The following is a 12,908-nucleotide window of genomic DNA, read 5'->3' on the forward strand; positions in this document are numbered from 1 at the left end:
TCGTTGGCATGCCCAGGTGGAAATAAACGCGCTTCCGGTATAACGTACCAAAATAAAGGCTTAAAATATGATTTTGCATCGACGCGACCTAATTCTCATTCGTCACACAAGGACCACTTCCGGGTTAACACGCTAACTTAACTGTCGCCCCACTGTCAGATTCGCGTTACGCTGGCTGCCTCGCGCTAAAGGTAGACCGGCCGAGTTGCAGTCAAAAGTTTCGTCCCTCCCGCCCCATTGCGCTCCAGGACTGCGCATGTATACAACATGCGTGAAGCGCAGGACGCGTGAAAGGGGGAGTCAAAGTACTAATTTTAACGTTTTTTTGAAGGATGTGTAGCGGGGAGTTCTTGCGGGTCGGTTGCCATCACACTGTAACAAAGGCCATTTAAAGCAAAACACAACACGAGGCTGTGCTGGAAAACAGCATTGGGATGGGGGGTCTGCACACGGTACAACTTAATTCATTGTCGTGGCCTGAAAACCAATTTGTTAAGGACAGGGTGGGTGTGACTCCGTGAGAGTGGGGTCTGCATGCAAGATTTCTTTTACGCCTTTTGCATGTCGTATAGCACACCATGCAACAAAATTTGACGTAAAAAAAAGGGTCTTGTGTAGCTCTCATTTAACTATTTACTGTAACTGTACTGCATTTCAAAGTTGATGCTATATAAACGAAGTTTGGTTTTCTCCCATTTGTGGGGTCTTGATTTTTTATCTAACGAACGGATGGCCAATTGCACATCCAGTACTATCCTGGTCATTTCTATTTGGAGTAACGCAAATAGACGTGGTCAATTGCTGGTTGGCTAGAAAATGTACACAGAATGCGGACAGATTTGTCTTAACAAGTAAAACTTTATTAGAATTATACATTTTGCAAAATATGTTATGTATATATATATTTATTTTTTTAACCATTAAACTGTGTTCTAAGGGTATCTGTCAAGTTCTCCAGAAGGTAAGATAGTTAAGACTGTAAAGGCATTATAATATTCAGTATTGTCTCCCCCCCCCCCCACCCCAAACATTAGACTACACAATCACTGTACCCGGGTCGTGAGAAGGAAAAAAAAAGTTTCACCATTTGTTTTTGTTTTTTTTATCTTTGGATTTTTTTTTTTTGAAAATACAATTAGAAAATATGAACCTAAAACATGTTGGATGTAAAAAGAGTTATGTTTGAACATGGAAAGTTTATGTTTATGTTAATTTGAAGGCAAACAACCAGAGAAAAGTATTCTGTTCACTTATTATTTAGTGTTCATCTGATATACAATAATAACAATAGAGGCATGTGGCACGCAACAATATAAAAGCATCAACCCGGAAGGTGGATTGTTGCCTTTTCGTCTTAACATATTACATGTGCTCTCTTCAATGCGGTACATACATACAGTGTCTTCACATGAGTGGGGACCCCCAAAGTCCAATGTCCCAAATAAGGGGCACTCGTGACAAAAAATATAACAATAGCGTTGCAAATTTGGAAATGAAACTCACTGTGGCAAAGTAAGTCGTCAGCTCAGCACAAGGTCATTAGCGTTATTTCATTTTGAACTCGCTGTCACAGTATTAAAAATGAGTGGAATCGTTTTTCTTTCTTGGTCATTCTGGTCATGGGTAATCTGCTAAAGTTAAGCTGAGGCAATGGAGTACCTCGCTGGTTGAAATTTGTTGTGCTTTTTTTTTTTCTTTTAAAGTTTGGCAACTATGCTATGAGGCTAACAATGCATGTAGACAAGACCTTGTTGGGGGGGTAAGAGGGGGGCTTTGAAATGACAATTTGGACTTTGGAGGTTCCACTGTATTGGAAAAAATAATTTGGGTCAAGATCCACGCTTTTTGTGACAACATCATGTATTGAATGTGTAAGTAAGCTCGTCAACGTAGCTTTACTAAATAGGAGAGAGAGAGAGAGAAAAGCTCACCGGATTACCGCGACCTAAAAAAAAACCCAACAACATCAAAACATCATATTTTCTGAACAGCATTTGAAACCATCAGACATGTCGGGGGCATTCGTAATGAATTTCGTCCAGCGTTTGAGCTCCGTTACATTACGAGGCCATTAACTGACGACAGCCTGCATTGAAACCGATCACATTCATTTAAGAAAACAAACAAAACAGTTATGTCACAAAATGGAGCGACGCTAGTCCAAAGCAATGCACACGCATGGAAAGAAAGAAACACGGACGAGTCTAGCACCTCGGGCCTCGCACGGCGTGTGAGGGAGGACGGTAAGGGTACAAGCTTCACAAATCAACAAACCAGGGATCAGCACTGGTCTGCGATTGTCTTGCATCCAAAATTCAAATAACGATTGGACACTGCGGAAAATCTTTCTGATCGGCGGCCATTTTAGGTTTTGTCAAGTCCTCCGAGAGCCAGATTCAATTGAGCAAATGTTACCAGCATTTCAGGGTCGGTTACATATTTTGGAGCAATAAAAAATACATACACACACAGGCACAATTCTCTGAACATATTTGCTACCCTTTTTTTTTTTTTTTTTATCCTTACAGAAAACCTTGCAATGCTTTGAGTTTTGTCAAATGGGGCAAAGTGGATGTCACAGCTATGAGAGTCAATGTTGAAAAATGTTCCCCATCATTTAGGCTTGCTCTCACAAGCATTCAAAGCCCTGTTGTAAAGCGCATCCATCGAGTCTTCGCGGAATATTTGTGGAATGTCGGAGTAAGTTGGAGTAAGCGGAGTTTTGAACATGAACCTCAGAGGTAACCACTTTCCCACCGTGCCGCTCATTGTGAAGCACATTTATTTGCAAACGGACAAATGTTCACTAGACGGTCAATGTAACGTTTTCATGGAAATGTTGGTTCATTCTGTTTACAATTTGGGGGTTGAATCCTTTTGAGTGCCTCTCTATATACAGTGGATAGAAAAAGTCTACACACCCCCTACTTCCAAGGATGTGCTCAGAATTAATCTCATTCAAAAAAAGTTAAATGGGAGTCAACACACACTTCTGATTAACCCCAAATTCGATTCACCAGGGGTGTGCAGACTTTTTATATCCAGTGTATATAATCAATATACACGTATTGTAAGGAATTTAAATAACCAAAGTGTTTAATCCAAATGTTAAACACCAAATAAAGACAAGCACAGATCAATATAAAAAAAATGAGATCACCAGTAGGATTAAAAAAGAAGATGCAGTAAAGACGGATGTGAGAAACAAAAAAGAAATGCGTAGTTGGTGATAAATCTTTTCTGACTCTAAAGCTTTACGTGGAGGCTATTTGTCTGACAGTGCTCTAACCGGTTGGCATGGCGATAGGCACATCTGTTGGACTCGGTATTGCTTGGACGCTTTTGGAGTGGGTGGGTGCGCGATTGTGGGGGCGGCGGGTTAACGAGACAATCAAGTCGCCGCTCAGAGAACGAGGGGGGGGGGGGGGGGGGGACAAGCAGATTTGGTACCTTAACGACTCCTGATGACAACCCGGCCACGACGAAACACGCTTAGGGATGAACAGGTAACAGTTGGCATTAGAAATGAGAAAAAGGCAACACTGCTGGTTGTGGTGGCTCTCTCCTTGCTGCTTGACCCGCGTCTCCCGTCTGGAGACGAAGGATTGGGGAAGGAAGGGGGGGGGGGGTTTACGAACAAGCAGTCCGCCCAATCCGCGCGTCCCACCCCCACAAGCCCAACTCTGGCAACGCATTAAATGGGAACCTAGAACTCGGCAAACTCCTTGATGCACTTCTCCGTGATGGACACTCGGATCTCCTCCTCGTCGTAGTCGTCAAAGTTGCTGGTGTCGCCGGGGCCTCTGCACTTGGGGATGAATGGCGCTTCCACCTGGATCACATGATTACGCAAGTAAATGAGTGGATCGGAGCGGGTGACCTTTAAGGGGTCACCTTACTTTGGAGACAGCCAGCCCTCAAGTCATAATCGACTGGAGTAACTTACTTCCCCACCACCGCTAAAGAGTGAGGGGGGGGGGGGGGGCAGGCTCACCTTCCTCTGGTAGATGGCGATCCAGTCAGTGGTGGCAAACCACTTGTGGCCCTTGATGTCATTGACTCCGTTCCTGAGGTTTCCAAAGCGCTTGGTGAGGTCCACCTGCAGCAGATTTCTCAACATGTCCTTCAGGTCCGAGCTGAAATGCGAGGGGAAGCGAACCTGCACACAATCTGTGAGTCAGTGTTGCAAATGGATTTTTTATTTATTTTTTGGATGACAAACATGAATGGATACGAAGTGATCGGAATAATAAAAACCTCAGTGTGGATGAGAAACTGTTCCTGTGCGCTTCACACACTGCAAAAAAATGACAACCTAATAAACTCACCTTCCCTGATACAATCTTCTCATATATTTGGATGGGTTGGTCTGCAAAGAAGGGAGGGTAGCCAGCGGCCATCTCGTATATGAGCACTCCCAAAGCCCACCAGTCGACAGCTTTATTGTAGCCCTGGAAACACAAATAAAAAGGTGCTGAGGTATCTTCAAAAGCAGCTTTGAGAATTGCGGTCAAATGCTCACTTTACTGAGGATGATCTCCGGTGCCAGGTACTCGGGGGTTCCGCAAAGTGTCCAGGTTCGGCCTTTCACTCTTTTCGCAAAGCCGAAATCTGTAACCTGCCCAAGTAAAAAGTGTACGGAACTCAATATTGATACTTTGAAGCAAAAACAAAAAAGTGTCAGGCGATGTCAAGCGGCCTTGCCTGGATGTAACCCTGCTGGTCAATGAGAAGGTTCTCTGGTTTCAGGTCTCTGTAAATGAGGTCCAGCGAGTGAAGGTACTCGAAGGTCAGTACAATCTGCGCCGCATAGAAGCGGGCGTGTGGTTCACTGTGAGGAAAAAAATATAAATAAATCCATACATGTAAAAATAAAACAATTTGTACACAGCAGATGTATTTAGGACAAACTAAGCAGGAGGGGAAAAAAAAAAAAACCTGAATCTGCCGATTCTCCTCAAGTGGGAGAACATTTCGCCTCCGGGCACGTACTCCATTATCATGTAGAGATTGCTGTTGTCCTGTTGGCAGACGAGCAAGATGCTTAGCAAGACATAAAAAAAAAAATCTAACGGAAATGAGGCGAGCAGCCTGCTCAATAAAAGGCGTACAAAATGCAAACCTTAAAAGAGTGCTCGAGTCGCACAAGGAAGGGAAAGTTAACCGCCTGCAGGATGCGCTTCTCATTCAGCGTGTGCTCGATCTGCTTCAGCTTCACCACCTGACAGACGCCGCAAGAGATTTTTTTTTATTTCACTATACATTTTCTCCTCTCGTGTCTAGTACGGCGTTTTCACAACAAAACTTTTTCAATTAAGTTACCTTTTGTTTGTCAAGTATCTTCATGGCAAAGTGCTGGCCCGACTCTTTGTGCTTAACCAGCATGACTCTGCCAAAGGAGCCGGTGCCTAAAGTCTTGAGACGCTCAAAGTGGTCCAATCCTGCCGTTTGCTGAGGACGGACAATGACACCAAGGACAATGTCAAAAAAATTCGAAAAATGACCAGTTTCGTCTTACACCAGCAGAGGGCGCACTTGAGACTCCAACGAACATAACGTTTGGATCTGGTCTTACCTGTGCTGGATTCTCCCATTTCTTGAGGAAATCTTCTTTGGCTTTGGCAAGGAACTCCTTCACTGTGACGGGGCAACAAAGAAAAAAAATGAGAACTACTGACCTTCAGCGCAGCTAACACATGCACGGCCAAAGAAACGCCTGCGGACATATTCCAACAGCGTGATGGTATCATATGCAGAAGTACACTTTTTTTTTTTTTTTGCTCCTTATCTTTATGAGCTGAATTATGATTCTCTGTGGGAACACGCTGATAATAAGCCCTTCTGCATTCATTTCGTAAAGAACACGCAGTGGAGGACGGATGCAGAGCTCCTAGCACGCTTTTCATAGTTTGTGGCAACCCGGCAGAAAATCAACTAACGGAAAGCAAGAGCGACTCGTTACAGCAGCTTAAAAAAAAAAAAAAAAAAAAAGCGGAAAGTATATTGAGCATTTCAGGACCGTGCGGGAATGTCGGAATAATCAATGCCAAACAACAGCCCGCGGCTAAATGCGAGCGCAAAGCCAGTCATCTGCAAGAGGTACAGTCTCCAACTGTCACAGTCGCCATTTTGACTCTCAAACTAATCTCACTGTGGAGAAGCAATATCTTTGGTCACAGTTTTGAATTTCTAACAGTCAAACAAGAACTGGATCATACCAAAACAAGTCAAATTAAGTCAAACTACATTTGAAGATTGCCTGATAGAAACTCGTCTTGGATCATTTCCACGCTCGTCAGTTCGCCATTTTGCTTTTGGCTACATTCCATTTACACTGTGAAATTAATTATGATAGTTACTGAATTCTATGGCTCTGTGTATGGAGCAGCGACACCATTTTCCATCCCACGACTAGCATCAGACTTTTCCTTTTATCACTGGTAGCTTTTAGTAATGCCATCACACACACAAAAAAAATCATTTGCTGGCATGGTGAAGACTTCAACAGTGAACCATTGAACAGGAACACACACACAGATGGACATTTCATTTAAACAAGTATAAGGCTTGCAAATCCTCCAAAGAGCAACAGCTGCAACAATCGGCTGAGCGAGAGCAGGGATTGCGTAAACACGTTCAGAACGTCCCATTGGGAGCAAGATGATTTGAGTAGTTGAGTGGAAGACCAAAAATAAATTAATAAAGGGTTTCCTGGGAAAGAGGGACCAATTGAGCTGGGAAGCTGCAGCTCTTTCGGGAACACCATTCATGTTCCAAGCGGGATTACTCCAAATTTCTCACCATCCGGGATGACCACGGGCACCTCTGCCGAACGCGAGCTCGATTCAGATGAGCGCGACGACTCCTTTGAGGATTCCTTTGAGGAGTCCCGCTTGCTCGCATGTCTCCTGGAGCTCTTGCGGTCACACATGAGCACAACAGTCCCTCTCCCTACTTTTTTTTTTTTTTTTTGGGGGTCGCTCTCGGGTTCTTCCTCACAGCTTCTGACTCATTCCCCCGCTTCCCAGTCTCTCTGGGTCAGTTTTACGGTCGGCCTCGCGCGCGGGAAAACGAGCGTCCTTGCTGGCGTTTCAGCTCAATCCCGAGAAGCGTCCAGTTTGTTGTCAGTGGTCACATGAATCAACTGGACCCCTGCTTGGTTTGTATCAATATTTATTCTGTACGCAAGGTTCTCGCCTGCTGTTGCCTCTCACATCAAACACGCACACGGGGGGAATACATATTGATGTGGTCATCGGGAGGGGGCGGGGCCTAGTTCGGATATCTAGCCAAACGTGAGAGGAAGTTGCGCGTAAACGTGGACGAGGCAAAGTGGACACAATCAGTTGAGACAGTTTTGAAATGATGTGCATTCAATGACAAGTGTTTGGCTCAAGAGACAATAAAGACAGCCAAATATGGTACAGAGTCAATGCGGTGACAGGGCTTCATTGATCGATCCACCCAACTACCCCTCCCCATGAAAGAAAAAAAAAATCAATCCCACATTTCTCTTATGGGTCTCGCTGGGCGAGTGTGACGCAGGAACAAGCTCCACTTGTACTCTACTATCCTTGACGTCGTCACAAGTTATCCCAAATCAGCGAGGTCATCTGATTAACCCGATTTCTGACAGTAAGTGCAGATCACAAGGGTCGGGCATACGTAACAGACTTGAGCAACGGAACTCACTTTTTCATAAAAAAACAAGTTTGGCTCGTATTGACACTCACTTGACAATGACTGAAAGTGTTAGTGGAAAACAATTGCTTACATAACAGTTGGCTAGACCGTGTATGTCCGTGTGTGTGTTCACATCCAAATACTAACAAGCATGGCTGCAGGCGCTTATAAAACCTCACAATGTGCCAACACAAAGAGAGCAAGGCTGACATCCACTGAAACACACACAAACATGACATAAGCTCCACCCACTCCTCCCATCCGAGGAAGCTTTGGGCTGAACCTCGCTCGCTCTTTCACTTCCTCCACTGGGTCGGGCCTCTTCCTGTGGACTCGGCCTCAGTTTTGTACGCTGCGGTGCCGCAGCTCTTTATTCAACTGTGTTTCTACAAACCTTGACACTGTATTTTGCATGCAAACAAAAAAAACAAGGTCTCTGTTCTGTTATTATATATGCAAGAAAAAAAAAAAAGCACGTGTCTTGTGCGAACAAAGTTTGATTATTACGGGAGGATTTTTTTTTTTTTTTACCTTTCAAAAAAAATAATAATAATAATAGGAAAATAAAATAATTTTTAACATTAGGTCCTTTTCCCTCCTAATTTCACAACAACAGATTTACATAATCCTACCCAAGCAGAATATTAAGCATGCCAATTTGCATTCAGTTTCACATAATTCCTAACTAGCAAACAAGTGAAAGAGTCACACCAGTTTGGACGGCTGCGTCAAACATTTCCCTTCTTTCACACATCCTCACGAGCAGCAACGAGGAGCCGTCGCTCATTTCGCAGCTCACACTTGAGCGTCACTCGCGATGTTATGAATAAAAACATAACACCGAGTTCTCTCGAGCCTTTGCCTGGACCCCATGAACCGTGAAGAAAGCAAAACCTCATCATACATCCATAGATTGGATTTTATTACGACGTACAAGGAGTTATCGACAAAATCCTAATAAAGACAAAACTCCGAATAATCAAAAGTTTTTATGACAACGATAGTTTGACTCTGGGACAGACCATTATAACGGAATGTCCTGGAACGGGGTGTGTTCGACCGAAGGGTTCAACAGGTTGGCGGGAGAACGTATGGCTCATTTCGTTGGCCAAATAGCCTCACAGTCAATTGTTCAGATCTTTGTATCGACTACAACCGGTAAAAATATTTCGCTCTCCAAGTACCACAATTATGACTCATATTAAACAGCAGTATTGACGTTGATTGACGTGTTGATTATCAATGAGACAGAGGTCATATTCCTAAAAAGTAATATTATTGCAAGACATGGACAGTTTGACACTTTTCGCACTGCACTTAGCAATGCACAGCGTCTGTGTCGTTGACAAATCCATGTATATATTTATATACGTATATACAAGATACAAACAGTCTTGTTCTTGAACATGTGTGCTCCCTCACATGATGTTCAAGAGACTTCTCAACTCCCAAGTTTGCTTGCCCGGAGAGGATCATTGCACGGGCATCATATGACTGCATTGTCCTGTCCTCTCCTGTCACTGCAATCACAATATCCCCTCACATTCCACCATTTTTACTAAAATCGCAATTAGACGAATGAGTCCCCCCTCTCAAGATTAGTGGGTTTAATTATTAGCCTGGGATAGACTTTCACAACATCGAAGAGGCCTAACTCAATGCAGGCTGCTTGTGTTGTCGTCATGAGTGCTACCTCTGCATGCACCTCGGGGCACTTTTAATCACGAGCTTTTGCCACAAAATCCGAGGAGAACACGAATAAAATCCTCGTTTGTTCAATGGAAGGTGCGGATCAACGGATAGGCCAGAAAGCCAAGCTGCACCAGAAGAAAACTTTGGGAGGAAAAACCACATATAAAAAAAAAAAAAAAAAAAAGGTTGATACAAAAATTAAATAAAATGGACTTACCACTCTCCATCTCATTGCCTTTCTTCGCGGTGGGCGTGTTGCCCATGATGGCAGCCTGTCAAGCGGACTCCTGGAGGTTCTGTAGCGACTTGGGTTGGCTTGACGATCACGCCGAGTAACAGTGCTCGATGAAGCTGTCCGGTTGCCCACTACCTGACCGTTATCATTCTCGACAAACGGCTCGTGAAATATTCCCCGTCTTTCTGACGACCACTGTTTTCACGGACAACTTTTAAAACCGAGCCTTGTGCTACAGTTGGCTAAGGTTAGCACGCTAGCAGGCACGGCTAAGTGGGTGTTAGCTCGGGTTGCTTGTCAAATATTAAATTTTCAAAACAGCACTCGATTGGAGGTTTTGAAGCTATTCAGTTGAAGTAACGTATCCAAAGGTAGTCCAGGGTCATACAAAGAATAGTCGGCAGGCGCTTTTCGCTCCCCCAGTTTTTGACTAGCTGTTAGCCTGTTAGCGTCCCCAGTAGTCGCACACTGGCCTTGTCAAACCAGCCACTGTGTGTGTGGGCAGGCCCTTTCTTCTTTTTTTTCTGTGCAGAAACAAATACGGTATCCAGGTTAATTCCTCGTTCCGTCCACTCTTTTCTTTCTCATCCACGCACGCTTCGAATCCAGCCAGGCCGAATGCGGAGCCGACCGTCTAAGGGACAGTTCCCCAAATCAACAGAGCCTTTCCATTAATCTTTAGACCGCAAGGGAAACTCCAGTCATCCATCCACCGAGCAGCGCCCCTTGAAGGCTTCCGATTGGCTCATTGCAATGACAGGCATGGAGAGCCAGCGCGGATTGGACAGAACTTGACATGCGAAGTGGCTACGGATATGTGATTGGGCAGGAACCCAGCTGTGTCCCGCCTACAAGGCCTGCCTCTAGCCAATAGATAGCCCGACCGTAAGGGGAGCTGTTGTTTTTCTACCTCCTAATTTACCGGTTGCTCGAATTAATCAGTTTAAAATCTAGCGATTAACGAGTAATTATGTAGGAACTCAAAACAGTAACATTATTATCAGTGTTGAATTAATAGAAGCATTTCGTGCAGTCATAACAGCGACTGCTGCCCGATCCATCTGACTGGGCGTGACGTTGACAGGCTATTTTTAGCAACATGTGAAAACATACGGAATTACTCATAAATGTCAATCTACAGCTACACATACGTGCATACACCATGACTCACAACACACAACTACAAATACATATTTTTATTTGGAACAAAAAATGGCAAATTAGAAAAAAACACATGGAGAAAATAACAATTTCCCATCAGTGTGTCAACTTGCACAGCAAATATTGCCTTTTGGATGCAACTACAGTGCTGTCATTTTTTTAACGTGGTACAAATCTGCCATATGTGTGAGTGGTGGGAAGCAAATTGGAACCACATCCAATTATGTGGAATTTCCCCACACCTTTTGAAGCGCTTGAACTAGTAGAGCAATTATAAGGCAATCGAGTCTGTACATTAGAATGACCCCCTCCCACCACCACCCTCCAAACTTGACAAAAAGAACAAATGAAACGAGACACGTCTATAAGCAGTCCATTGAGTTCTCTGGTAGTATTCCCAAAGGTGGGGCTTTGCCAGGAAGACAGGACGGCGGCAGCATGGAGTTGGAAGACGGGTCAACGTTCTCAGAGTCCTCCATTCTTTCGGCACAGCCTTCCCAGTTTATGTGGAACCTGGTGACGCGCGGATTCGATGCCAGGATGTTTCTCTGGAGCTGAACACAAGATCCAATATTTCAATATATTCTCAGCGGTGACCATGTGACTTTTGGAGATTAAAAATACATTCATGTCTAAATTGGTCCAACCTGTGTGTAGTCTGGTTTCATGGGCGGATTCTCACGGAGCTCCTGGTCTGTGTACTCGTTGTTGACATAGTAACCGATGCGGATGAACTCCTGGCCTCGGTATGTGCAGGTGATCAGCACGACGGTGACGCCTACGGCGTCGCTCTCTGGGATCAAGCCCGTCTTTGGCGCATCTGCCTATCAAGAAAAAACAAAAAAGGGTGAATGTGGAGAATATGGAATATATTAAAAAATATTATTTGGGGGATTTTATTTGTTATTATTCATCTCCATTGTGTCAATTAAATACAATACGCAGTTAATTGTTGGAGCCATAGACTGGAATAAAACACGACTATGACGTCACCTGGAACACAAACATATGTCGTCCAGCAGGTACTGGTCCAACCAGGACTGAGTCCAGGACTTGGTCATACTCTTCACTCTCTGCTGAGCCCACATAAATGATCTTCCACTCCAAGTCTGGACAAGCATAAAAACGATGTGATGTCATGTTACTCAGAAAGATGACGAAATTAGAGTAGACCGATATTGACTTCAATAACTCCCATCATGGCTAAATGTCTGTTTGTGTTCATCAATTCTATTAATAAGGATGTTAGAGACTAATTCTGTCTCAACTTACATCTCGTCGACACCTCCTCTAACTTTGCATTAAAAGTTGGCCAGTAACTGGTTCCTTTTTTACAGCTTTAGAATAATCACAACTTTCTTACGATTCGATACAACTTATTTGAACGCAATCGTCAAGTAAAGCTGCTTTTATTAAATTCTGGAAATGTACGCACGTACATTGCACATACATTTGAATCGAGTTGAGAAAGCTTGCAGGTATTTTCATGTGACCTGGTAAAAATTGCATTAAGTCAGCTAGCCGTTAGCGGCTAGCATTTAAGTGAGACCATGACAGTAGCGGTGCTCACCTTCGGGCAGGTCTTCCATGCACTCAAACGTTATTTCGAACTGGAAGGGGTTCCCAAACGGACTCGGGTTATCCAGAACGGCCACGTTCAACACCTGTACCTTCGCCATCGTTGGAGTCGCCGAGCTTGTGCTAGCGTTAGCACGGTGAGGCTAAGCACAAAACAGGCGCTTCAAATACCTTTTTCCCGGGAAATCCTGAAAGCTCACTTGGCCGTCTGGCAAATCCACACGTCGAATTAATTTTAAACGACACCAGACTTCTTTTTTTTTTTTACACAACACAATATACGCAATTCAATCGCATCGTACAAAGGACTCTGTCTTTTTCTCCTTTTTTGAGCCCTAAATGTTTGGAGTAAGATGTTACCCGCTCTCCCGCCGCTTTGACAAGCTTACCCAAAATGCCCTGCGCCGCCTCACCGAAAGACTTTAAACTTCCGGTTGCTTGCAACTGAAATACGCCCCTCTGTGGTCAACTGTGGAAGTACACTCATCAGACGACGTGAGGCCGAGAACTGAATAGATTGAACCCTACTGACAATTTAAGCAATTTGGGGAGAATGTAA

General features: G+C 44.1%; 2 protein-coding genes across 3 annotated transcripts; both read right to left on the reverse strand.

Moving 5' to 3' along the window:
* Nucleotides 1-1,113: 1,113 nt before the first annotated feature.
* On the reverse strand, nt 1,114-10,324 carry prkacaa (protein kinase, cAMP-dependent, catalytic, alpha, genome duplicate a). 2 transcript variants are annotated; one of them, XM_037256855.1, is made up of 10 exons: nt 9,593-10,324; nt 5,576-5,637; nt 5,323-5,451; nt 5,123-5,221; nt 4,939-5,021; nt 4,705-4,831; nt 4,523-4,618; nt 4,329-4,451; nt 3,995-4,159; nt 1,114-3,832 (listed from the first exon to the last, which is right to left on the reverse strand). In XM_037256855.1, the coding sequence occupies exons 1-10, from the start codon at nt 9,636-9,638 to the stop codon at nt 3,707-3,709; spliced, it is 1,056 nt and encodes a 351-aa protein (XP_037112750.1). In that variant the 5' UTR covers nt 9,639-10,324; the 3' UTR covers nt 1,114-3,706. The 2 variants fall into 2 exon arrangements, with proteins under 2 accessions (XP_037112750.1, XP_037112749.1); XM_037256854.1 differs by lacking the exon at nt 9,593-10,324 and adding an exon at nt 6,802-7,093.
* Nucleotides 10,325-10,791: 467 nt separating this feature from the next.
* Nucleotides 10,792-12,754, reverse strand: LOC119125921 (histone chaperone asf1b-B). The gene is made up of 4 exons (XM_037256901.1): nt 12,342-12,754; nt 11,765-11,880; nt 11,419-11,595; nt 10,792-11,325 (listed from the first exon to the last, which is right to left on the reverse strand). Exons 1-4 carry the CDS (start codon nt 12,448-12,450, stop codon nt 11,134-11,136), a joined length of 594 nt encoding a protein of 197 aa, XP_037112796.1. The 5' UTR covers nt 12,451-12,754; the 3' UTR covers nt 10,792-11,133.
* Between the last annotated feature and the right edge of the window lie 154 nt (nt 12,755-12,908).

Source organism: Syngnathus acus, chromosome 8 (assembly GCF_901709675.1).
Source record: "Syngnathus acus chromosome 8, fSynAcu1.2, whole genome shotgun sequence".
NCBI classification, from domain to species: Eukaryota; Metazoa; Chordata; class Actinopteri; order Syngnathiformes; family Syngnathidae; genus Syngnathus; species Syngnathus acus.

Bases quoted from the DNA above. Each gene is read 5' to 3' on its own strand.
- LOC119125921 (XM_037256901.1), bottom strand. From the start codon at position 12,450: ATGGCGAAGGTACAGGTGTTGAACGTGGCCGTTCTGGATAACCCGAGT. The intron at 11,881-12,341 runs GTGAGCACCGCT...ATGCTTGTCCAG, and splicing joins CATGGAAGACCTGCCCGAAG to ACTTGGAGTGGAAGATCATT. The intron at 11,326-11,418 runs GTTGGACCAATT...TCTTGTGTTCAG, and splicing joins TGAAACCAGACTACACACAG to CTCCAGAGAAACATCCTGGC.
- prkacaa (XM_037256854.1), bottom strand. From the start codon at position 6,931: ATGTGTGACCGCAAGAGCTCCAGGAGACATGCGAGCAAGCGGGACTCC. The intron at 5,638-6,801 runs GTGAGAAATTTG...GCCCCGTCACAG, and splicing joins GCCCGTGGTCATCCCGGATG to TGAAGGAGTTCCTTGCCAAA. The intron at 4,452-4,522 runs GTGAGCATTTGA...TTGTGTTTCCAG, and splicing joins CGGAGATCATCCTCAGTAAA to GGCTACAATAAAGCTGTCGA.